General features: G+C 39.6%; 1 protein-coding gene across 1 annotated transcript in view; it reads left to right on the top strand.

Annotated features, from left to right (window-relative positions):
- The first annotated feature begins 321 nt into the window (after window positions 1-321).
- The window catches only part of RAB11FIP2 (RAB11 family interacting protein 2), a 32,222-nt gene continuing 21,238 nt past the window's right edge, over window positions 322-11,305 (top strand). The window contains exon 1 of the mRNA XM_059852038.1: window positions 322-820. Within this exon, the coding sequence (XP_059708021.1) occupies window positions 468-820 (353 nt within the window). The 5' untranslated portion in view covers window positions 322-467. The remainder of the gene's footprint in view (window positions 821-11,305) is intronic.

The raw sequence follows: 11,305 nt of genomic DNA, 5'->3' as shown, positions 1-11,305 counted from the left end.
GAGGCGGCCGCGGCGGGGACGGGCGGACTGACTGAGGCAGGGAGGACAGCCCGGCACCGAGTCCCCCGCCGGCACCGAACCGCCGCCGGCAGCGAGCCGGGACGAGCAGGGGGAGGCCGCCGCCGGCCTGCGGGGCCCCGCGGCGGAGCGGCCCTGCCCGGGGGATGCCCTGGGGGCGGCGCGGGGCCGGGCCGGCGGCAGCGGCGGGCAGGGCCAGGCCGGGCGCGGGAGGGCGGCGGGGCCGGGGCTGCGGCGGGACCTGCAGCCCCCGGCCATGGAGCCGCAGGTGGGGCTGCCGGGGAAGGGGGGGACCCGCGGGCTGGTGAGGGCCACCCGCGGCCAGCAGCGCTAGAGGAAGGACCAGCCGAGCCCCTGACAGGTGTCTCGCCGTAAGTGCCCTTACTCAGTCCCTCGAGGACTGGCAGATTTTGCGTTTGTTATTGCTGCTGCTGCTGCGATCTTCAAAGATGATGTTGGCGGAGCAAGCCCAAAAGTGGTTCCCAACTCACGTGCAAGTTACGGTCCTTCAAGCCAAAGGTCTGAAGCCAAAAGGTAAAAATGGCAGCAACGATGCCTACACCATCATACAGCTGGGCAAGGAGAAGTACTCCACCTCGGTGGCTGAGAAGACTCTGGATCCCATCTGGAAAGAAGAGGCCTCCTTCGAGCTCCCTGGACTACTCATGCAGGAGAATCCAGAAAAATACATCCTGTACCTGATTGTCATGCACAGGTCGCTGGTGGGGCTGGACAGGTTTTTGGGACAGGTAGCCATAAGTCTGAATGATATATTTGAAGACAAGCAAAGGCGGAAAACAGAGTAAGTGATGGTTGGTTTTTTTCATTATAATTTGTATTCCTTGGACAGTTACACTTGGGGAGGGTGGGAAATAGGAGCCTTATTATGAACATAAGTGTTTTGAAATGAAATTGGTACGTTTCTGTCATTGATTCTGTCTTCAGATCTCTTAACCTATACAGTTATATCATTGTGGCCTGACCTCTTCCAGAGTTTACTGTAATCAAAGTGCTGCTTACTGTGCACAGGGAAGGACTGTCAATAACATTAACTTTTCTGACAAACTCTTGTGTGTAACATGAACTCATTACAGTCTGTTTATCTAAGCATTTTTCTTTGTTCTGCACAGGGCCATACCCCCATTCATCTCCTACCTCAGTTTGAACCATGCGTGAGACTCAGATGCCCTGAAACCTGGTGTGGTTCTCTTTAAAATTGTTTTCCTTCAGTTGCTCCAACCACGTGTCCTTAAATATTTTATATTTATGTTTTAGTGGTCAATGAACTGTGACTTAATGAAGGCTTACCACAACAGCACAGTGCTTTGCTGGTCCTGATTAATCTTAGGCCGTGATCCCACAGGCTGCACTGTACCACAGGCCTCAGCTGAGAAGACTGAAGAGAAATTTCAGCTCTTGTGGTAGCTTCCATCACTACCTACCTTTGTCAAATAAAATAGTGTTTTCCAGGAAGTTCAGGCACTGGAATGCAAAAAAAAGGAATTAAAAAAAAACATCATAGCAGTTTACGACGTTGAACTGTACTTATCTAATTCTCTTGAGTCTTTCAACTAAATGAGTAAAGTTGTTATAATTCCTAGGCAGGGCATGGTTGCACAAAGGTGTTTGGTACTAGTGTAATTTGTCCTTCATGTGTATGTGTAACTCAGACTGTAGGTGTGAGAGTCCTGCAGGCATGCCTGTGACCCATGCTTTGGGTTTGGTGTATATGTTTGTCCCACAGAAATTGAATCAGAACAGCTTGGAGGCCTCCAAGTAGCTGTGTTGGCAGTGACATGAACGCTGACAGATCTGTCTGCAGCGGTTACAAAGGTCTTCCTCCAGGTGCCTTTCCTCCTCTAGTGTCTCTTCAGAGGAATACAAAGGCTCCTGTGCCCAAATCTCAGCTGTTGAAATTAAAGTCTGGTATCCATAGTGATGGTGGGTCTGTGGTGAGGTGCTGGACTTGGCATCCAAGCCACTAAAAGACTGGTGTTGCTTGTCTGTCTGTGACTGTGCCTGGGTTGGACCTCCAGCAGCATTGGCAGTTGGAGGTGGAAATCCAGATGGTTAACACCAGGCAGGGCTTCTTGGTCAGACAGCTGTTTATGCTGAAACCACTTCAAAACATGGTCCTACTTAAATGCATGGCTGAGGTTGAAGAGCCCCAAAGACAAGTCCAAGTCTCTTTGCCCTGGTGTTTGTTTTTGTAAACTGAATTTTTTGCAAGACAGTATGTTCACAAACCATATGACAGGAAAGAAGTCAGTGCAGAATCTCTTGTGGGTTCACTGCCTGGAGTATTAAATTGTTTAATTGCTTACCTTTTTAGAGATAAACCAGTTATCTTGATGCAATACATGGTGATGCCTGTAGCCTTAGGGTCTTAATTTCTGTTAACACTTGATTCAAGAAGTTTCACTGCTCTTTAGACATGTATCTTAAAAATTCTTGACTCATTAGTTGTAATTATCTTGCAAGTCAGTAGTCAACTGCCTTAGTTGCAACACCTAGCAACAAGGTGAAAAACAAGGTGAATGAATGAGGGAGGAACGCTACAAAAAAGTAAAGACTGTAAATCTAGATAGAAATATGTGTTCAGAAGCTGGAGCAAAATATGTAAATTATTCCTTTATTACTGTGAGTAACAAAACTTCTTTTCCCTAGAGGAAGAAACATAGGGTCCTGCACCAGGTTTAGCTAAAGTAGTACTGGAGTCAGACTTGCAAAATTATTCCAGAAATTTTTAAGTGGGGTAAGTAACACAGTCCTTGTGATAGTTAAACAAACATTCAGATCTGCAGTATTTTTATAGGAAGTTATGCTTAGCAGGGCTCCATAGGTGTTCTTTATTTTATCATTTCTTTCTCTGAAGTGTGAGAGAGGAACTCCTGCTATGTAGCTGTGGAGCAGTTCCTCCAGAGCACCGCTGAAATCACCGGGAACGCCGCGCGCTGCCTGCGAGCTCTGCTGCACAAGATGGGGGCCTATGGGGGAAGTTTTACAAACAGCCTGAGTCCTTTCTTCAGAAGTTACTTGAGCATTTAAGATTGCAAATCTTATTAAAAGTTGATGGGTGTTAGGCTTCTAGGGCCGAGCAGCCGTCCTTGTAAAAGTCTTATGTAAGTGTAAAAGTGCGGCTGGGCGGCAAGTGGGATTTTTGGCAGCGCGTTCTCGCGTAATGCTGATTTAAATTCTTATGAGGAAGGAGCCACTGAAGGTCCAGTTTTCCCCTTGGTGTATTTAGGTGCTTAGAAACCTCAAAAATGTTTTTTCTAGAACTCACTTCCAAAAATAAGTAACTCTGAGTTCCTAAGTTTACATGTTTTTGAGAAGTTTTTGTGGTTGTGTGCCTGTGTGCCCCTCGTGCCATGTGGGTGGGTCGTGGCTGTCTCCTTGAAGCACTTGTCGGAGATGTGGATGCAATATTTGTACGTGTGTGTGGGACGAGGGCAAACTTTCAAGGATAGATTTACGAATGCAATCTCAAACAAAATGCTCTTTTTTCCCTCCTCTTTATTAAATCCTTTTTGATAGAAAATATTCCTATTCCTGTGTTGGCAGTAAACTAAGGGTAATATATTTGGACCTGAAGACCTTCTAACTGTGAATGTGGTGTGGGAACTGAGACACCCAGCACCTTTCAAAACCAAGTCCAATGTCTTTGTTACCGAAGCATTCTGATGGTTGAAAGCTATATTCATTGTTTCAGAAACACTAATCTGTTTTATTAAGCAATGTTTTTACTTTCAAATATGTTCAACAGGCTTGTGCTGTTATTAAATCCAGAGTTATTTTCTTATGTTGATGTAACCTTAACATTTCTTGCTTTGTTTGGGGATGAATGAGATCCAGTTATTTGATGAAGTGTCTATTGGTAATATTTCTACTTTTTAATATATTTAATAGCTTCCTCTTTCCAACACAGCTGTACATATGGTGCTGTAAGAGACAGACTCAAGAGTCACCAGGGTATTGCAAAAAAGATATTTAATATTCTGCACAATGCTGAACCCTGTCAGCAATTCCCTAGTGCTTTTTTAGTAAGGAGGTATGAGAAGTGAAGGCTACCAGCTGATTCTGAATTCCTAGGAAGACCGTGGGGTGTGTGACATTTGGCTTTTTACATATTTTTTTAATTTAATGTTTTATAATTTGGAAGAAATAAATTTCAAAAATCATTGCAGACTCAGGAACATTATGTTAGGGAATTTTTTTTTTTGTTTTTCTGTGGAGCTTTTCTTGTTACTTGTCACATCTTAAGACAAATACTCCCTGCAGTAAAGTTTTCAGGCAGAGGCCTCATGATGGGATTTGTCTTGTGTTCTAAGAAACTTGCTCTGGCTCAAGATTTAATGAAACAATGTAGTCTCTTTACTATAACACGATAGGGAAAATTTTGTACGCAGCATCATACAATATCCTTTTGCTTTCTGAAACTGACGATTTTTCAAATTCTTAAAAGTAAAAATTGCTGGAACAGTTAGATCCAGATGCAACTCAGATGGTCCCTCACTAGATCTCTTCCAGAGACTTCATCCAAAGCATCTGCAGGATCCCAGTTCATTTTCTTTCTTTCCTAGTGCAGAAATGCCCATTGTACTGTGAAATTCATAAATTTGTGTCTCTGACATCTCTGCTGTAGTTGGAAATGGACAGGGACTTCTTACTTCTGCTCTTTTTTTCAGAGCTCAAAACTAGGCTCCAGATGCTGAAAGATTTTACTGAGGTTTTTTAACACTTCAAAAAGCTTTGGAAAAACTGCTTTAATGGAAGTGTATTTAGCATAAGTTTTGAAATGTTACATTTCTGACATGGCTTTTATTTTTTACAATAACATTGCGTGGGTTTTTTAATTCAGCCTAAGAAATACATGGCAATTGTTTCTGTCTGCTCTTGCAAAATAAATATACCTCTTCTAGTCTTCCATTTGAAATGTAAATTATGATCAATGAACATATTGTTTTAAAGCATATATGCTTTTTTCTAATAATTTCCATTCAGTTATAATTCATAGTTGCCTTAATGCTGCTCATAATCTGATTGCATAGGATCAAAACAAATTTTTGAGTTACCATGAAATAAAAAAAACCTAATTTTCTGACGTCTTAATTTACTGAATTATTTTTCAGTTGTTTTTTTACAATGACTTTTAACTTTCCCAGTGTTATTTATTTCCTCTGCTTTTGCTTCATCCTTGTTACTCTCTCATTCCACTCTGTTTCCTTCATGAGCTTTCCTGGACGTCTCATTTTATTGTATGTTTGGCTGATTTAAGATGTAACACTTGTTTGGAATGCTATAAATTTGAGAAGGCAGGTGATGTAGAGTTATTATTTCTTATGGACATGGTGGAGGAGACATCTTTTATTTGTGATTTAGTTCCTCTTCTCCCTGGGGTCTGTAATACCTCAACATCACTCCCCTCCACACACACACAAATTGCAGCAGTTTTTAAAAAAATGCTTGCTTGAGCATAATACAGTGAGGGAATCTTGGCCTTTTCCAAAGATACTTCACAACTTCTCTTGGTTATAAAAAAGAGTCAAAACCAGCTTCTCAGCAAGCAAACAAAAAGAGCTCCTGGTTGACCATGATCAGTACCCCTTTGTGGTAGGCACTGACTTTAGTGCTGCTGAGCTTCCTGGAAGCGACTTTTTCCAAATTAATGTGAATTCTTTCATGGCAGCTTCTGTCTTGGATATAAACTCCCTCTTCAACTGCTTCTGCTCTGTCCTCTCTCTCATCTGTAGCAGCATAAGCAAGAGGGAGGCTTCAAATACATCTGGAATTATGAACAATCAAACAACTAGTAAATAGATAATATATGGGCTCAGTGCTTGTTAATGAGTGGCAACCATTTTAATAATACTTCTACAAAACATAGCACACTATTATTTACTCATTTTTAGTATTAATTTAGTTTAAACAAGAAAAATGAAGGGATGAGCTTCAATAATAGTGGAAATGGGAGGGTGTAACAGAAAATGTCTTTATTGTGGTTAAAGCAAGAGAAAAATCTTGTTCTGCTCAAGTCAAAAGTGGGAAGAGTAGAAATTTAGAAATTTGTTAAAGGCACAGAAATAAAGAGCAGCCTGAAGATTCTGTATGGGTTATCTTGTGGTTCCACTCATTACATGAAGAAAATAAGGAATGTGAATAGTGAGGGACAAAGCAGAAAGATGGTTGTGGGAGAAAACAAAGTTTTTCCCAGCTGTAGCTTTATGGATTTACAGTGATATTTTCAAATTATTTAATAATATTCCCAGCATTTACATTTTGATAACAAATCTATGCACAGCCTCTCAATAAGTCATAACTCTGAGTCAGAGTCTAAGTGCCATCTGTATTGAATTGCTTCTCCATTTTCTGTGCACACATACTCAAATAACTGGCCTTAATTCTCATACCTTCAGTTAGTTTGTTTCTAACACAGAAGTATCCACACATAGCCTTTAGCCAAAAGAATAAGTAAACTAAGACCCCTTTAATGACTTTGATTCCAGTTGTTGTTAGCAAACCCCATAGCGAGGGTGTTGTGATAGCTGTCAGTTCCCATATGTTTTGTGGTGTTACAATATCACTCTGTAGTATTTATTTTAAACTGCTTTCAATATCTCATTTCAGTTGGCTTCCAGAAAGTAAGATTATTCATCTTTGTGAGTGTCATCACTTATTTTAATAAATAATTTGTTTTCTTCTTAATTTCCCTTCATGCATGATGTAGTCTGTGCTCAGCCCCTTGCCTTAATTTTTCTACTTGCTGACTTTTGGGGCAGCCTCTCAGTATGGTATCACAATGATTTATCACAAAACATACTTCTGCTTTTTTCCGAGTGCATACTCTGCTAAATGGAAATGTCAGACAGTTCTGGGCTTTGGATGTTGTTTCTTATCAATTAGCTGTGGACATTTATGTTAGTGGGCTTTTGTGAAAGAAGTGTCTTCAGTGTATCTAGCTTAACAGTAGTCATCAGCTTTGTTTTTGTGACAGCTAATGGACATGTTCTACCATTGAGATTCTGATGGTCTTTTATAGGGGTAAATTTATAAGCATCTTCCTGCATAGAAAATTATCATTAAATGGGTAGCAGATCAGGATGCTGACTTTTGCCTGTAAAATCAAGGTCAGAAGCCTTGATGGATGCTGTGATGATTATGTGGCTTTTTGCAAAATTTCTTCAGTAATTTGTGAATTGAAATAAAGATTTTGCAAAATTCTTTGGGTTTTTCAGCAAAGCAAAGCTAGATCAGCTCAACAGATAATTACTGATAGAGTGAAGGCAGAGTGGTGTATTTGAGAAGCAGAAAGATGGGAAAATTCCTTCAATACTTTCCATCTTTGGCACTGTCCAGAAGACAGAGTTAGGAGATCATCTGTTATGCACAGGATGAATGTGCTGGCTGGAACTCTTAATTCCTGTTGAAACTGGTAGATAAGTTACCCAGTGGTTTTGGAGGCTGTTAAAGTATATAATTAAAATGTAATTGAAATTAGGTAGTGCTTTTTCTTACCCATGCTGTCAGCCCATCCTGCTCACTGTTACATGGTGAGCAGAACAGACTGACTGATGCTTCTTCAAAGGACAGGGAGGGATAAGACTTGGAAGTTTCAGATTCTGATGCAGATTTGGAGGACAAATATAATCAGAAAAGGGGAGGAAAAAACCAGCTGAAAGCCTGTAGATCACTATCTATTTAAATTAAATAGACAGGCCAGGGTTTTGTAACTTGCTCATTTATAGTAGCTGCAGTTTTCTCCTTCACCCTTCTTGTCTGTCTTCCCCAAGGTGATGGTTCATTGCTGGTAAGACTGCTCAAGTTAGGAGAGTTTGCTTTTTCCATCCTTAGTTGTAGGTGTGGCCAGAATAAACTAATCTTGTCATGGGTAGAAAGTTGGCATGCTGCTTCACATAAGGGTTTAGCTTTTCAGGGCTGCCTGGTCAGCAGGATTTTTCCTATTTAGCCTTGCACCTTAAGCTTCTCTTTGCACATTCAAGAAAACTGTCAGCATGCAGAGGGGCAATTTATAGAATACTTAAAAGTAAAAATTAACAGAAGCCTGTGCAAGGCAGGCCAAGCCCTGAAAAACAGATGAGAGAAAGAAGCAAGTGTTGTTCTGATGGAAGCCATCGGGAAAAAGTTGAAATTAGAGGGTGTATGGAGGACATTGCCCTACAGAACATTTGAAGGTGAGAGCAAGAAGAATGAATGTGATTCCAAAGGCAATAGGGCTTCCTTTGAAGTTGGGAAAATTTGCCAGACTTTGTACAAGGTCTGTTTAAATAAAGACTGTCTGCAAGACTGGATGTAATATTTGGTTATTAAGTAAAAGGGCATCTGCTCTCATAAAAGCCACCCTGTTTTGTTCATGTATGTTATTGGCTATTTTCCTACTTTGTAAAGGCTTTCTATAGAATAAGCTCATGGCAGCCTGACAAGTGGAGCATTTATTGTGGCTAAAAGTACTGTAAACAAAACCAAAATAGCAAGTTTTATTGGCTTTTATAATACATTTCAATTTTTTAAATTGGCAGTAGTATAGTGGAATTTAGTGTTTTAGGACCCAAATGTTGTTATCTGAAAACAGTGGACTTCATTTCCCCATTCTTTTTCCTCTCCTCTATAGAGCTGTTTTTTCTATTTGCTGCTCACACCCATGTGTTGTCGAAACAGATTCTAATAAGAAACATTTATGGTCGTAGTTGGTCATTCACGTGCAGCTCCACATAAATGCATTGCCTGCATTTGTTCTCATCTGTTTTAAAAAGTAATTAGTTGCCTTTGAATTTTGAAGAAAATCATGATTTGAGTCTGCTTCTCATATTGTCTTGTTACGAACTGAAGCATATGGAACCTTCATTATAAGTAAAACAAGATAAATTCTCCAAGGTAACAAAGAAACCTCCTTGAAATGCCTATGAAAATTAAATATCTGTCTTTCATACAAAGATTTGATCCAGCAAATAGAAATTCCGTTGAAGACCAGAGGAATTTTTCTGGAGTAAAAGAGTTTGTGATTAAATTCTGTTGGAATCAGTAGCAGTGTTGAACCTGGTTCCAGCAGGACCTTCTGTTGTCTTCCTCGGGAAAGGAGAGTTCTTTGTTTTCCCACCTGAACTTATTTTAAATGTCAACTTCTTCCAGATATACTTTGAAAAGAAATGTAGAAGCTATGAAGGCAAGGTATTAGTTGTGGGCATCTCTTTAAGAAGAGGTAAATGTCAAAGTAGTTCATGGAATTTGCCCTTAGCAGGTGGGTGCTGGTAATGACAGTGTTGTTAATTGGTGATAAGAATGCCAATAATTGTTAAATAAATTTTTAAAATAAAATACCTTCTTCCCCATAGCAAAAGATTAAGAATTTATGTCTTCTTGTACTAAAACAAGTGTCATGGATCAATTTAAGGTTTTGCTCATTCAGAAGCAGAAATATAGAAAAATTCACCAGTTTTATCAGAGATAGAGTATGAATGTTTGAACCCTGTGAGGAGAGGGAAAAAGAATGTTTTTTTACAGTGTAGGCTGAGATATTTAATTTTTAATGTCAAAAAGTGAACTCCTTCTGCCTCCTATGTTTCTTAAACCACTCATGAGCCTTATTTGTGCTGGTGTGTATATTTAGTGTGTGGCTGAGGAGCTGAGGGAGGACTTTCTCAGGTCCAGGATGGTTTTTGTTTGGGGTTTTTTATCTGTCCAAGAGCTGTCTGAGCAAGGCTTTCTCATTGAAATACAAACAGTACACAGCCATGTACAAACAGTACATGACTGTGTACTGTTTGTAATTTTTTAAGGGAGTATGTGAACATATTTTCTTTTAAAAAAGAGTTTTAATGAAAGTAGGCTATCTTGTCTTCCAGTTTTTCCAATGTTATGTAGCACAAAGACAATTGACTTTTGGTTCTGTTTTTGTTTTCTGTAACAACTCTATAGATGACTTAAAGTGTTTCTGGAATCAGTTACCAAAGAATTGAAGCATTATTAACTAAAAGGAAAAACAATCCATCTTCTTCAGACACATATTCCAGGTTTTGTATTTCATTTAAAGTATATAAATGAAGTTACCTCACAGCAGAAGAAAAGCTGTTTTCCTAAAGATTTAATTATCCTTCACCTGGTTTGAGCTTCTGGGTCTACTGGTCTGGATTTATATTGTTCATTGAGAGAACAGAGGAGGTCTGATTAATTATTTTGCTTTAGTATGAAATATAAAATCTTGTGAACATCACAAAGCAACATCAAAAAAAAAAGGCATAATAATACTCCTTATCCTTTTGTTAGGTCTTTGATTTGTCACTTTTGGAAGTATTTTTTCAACTGAAAACATGTAATCTCTGCCTGAAAACTTGATTACAGCTATCATCTTTAAAATATATTTATGAAATCTGAAAATAAATTGAGGGCTATTTTTCTTCTTTCTTGACCTTTTTTTTTATATTTGGCAGGATTGAATAATGTATGTGTGTATAACTGTATAATCCATTTTATATCTGTGTTACTAGGCAAATAATTTCTTTGTCTCTCCAATTCAAAAGTCACTAGTGGTAAGGCACTGTTGTGTGAGTCTGTGTGCATGGATTTCTCCTGACAGTGGGTTTAGAGCACTTCTTTGGAGCTGGTGGATCTGAAATATGCCCCTGTGACCTTTTGAAATAGGGAAGGCTCTTGGTGATGGTTGTGGAGAAGGGATTGTGTGTTGGTCATTGATTTAGGTGAAGCTGTGGAGGGAAGATTGAGCCATAATTCTGCAGATGCTTCCATGGGACAATGGAGCACAATAGGGAATGAATAAGACACTTGGATAATGATAAAGCTTTTGCTGGACCTGGCAAAGAAGCACACTTGGCTTTTTGAAACAGATGATCACACCTTTGATCTCTTTTCAGGGAGTGGGGATTTATGTCATGGTTCCAAAGGAAATATTTCTGAAGTTAATCCTGCTGGTGCCCTGCAAAAGAGAGGATGCTGTTGGATACACCTACGTGCTCAGTTGTGCCTGTGGAGTTTCTGTCAGCATCCAGAGAGGAGGCAGTTGCAGAATTTAAATGGTGGCTGTCTGTTCAGGGCTCTCAGATATTTCTTAGCCAGCATTGCTGCAGTTGTCATAAATCTTAACCAGTGCTTAGAAGGAAGGAAAGAGGGGAAAATGTTTGCTAGTGTGTAAACCTGAGCAAAATCCAAAGAGACAAGGTTACTAGATCAAGTAGGTGCCACACAGAATATAATATACATTAATATACATCACAACTAAATAAAGGACACTTGAAGACTATAAAAATAAAAGTGT

This window comes from Haemorhous mexicanus, chromosome 7 (genome assembly GCF_027477595.1).
Source record: "Haemorhous mexicanus isolate bHaeMex1 chromosome 7, bHaeMex1.pri, whole genome shotgun sequence".
Taxonomy (NCBI): domain Eukaryota; kingdom Metazoa; phylum Chordata; class Aves; order Passeriformes; family Fringillidae; genus Haemorhous; species Haemorhous mexicanus.
This window is presented reverse-complemented; position numbering and strand designations above follow the sequence as displayed.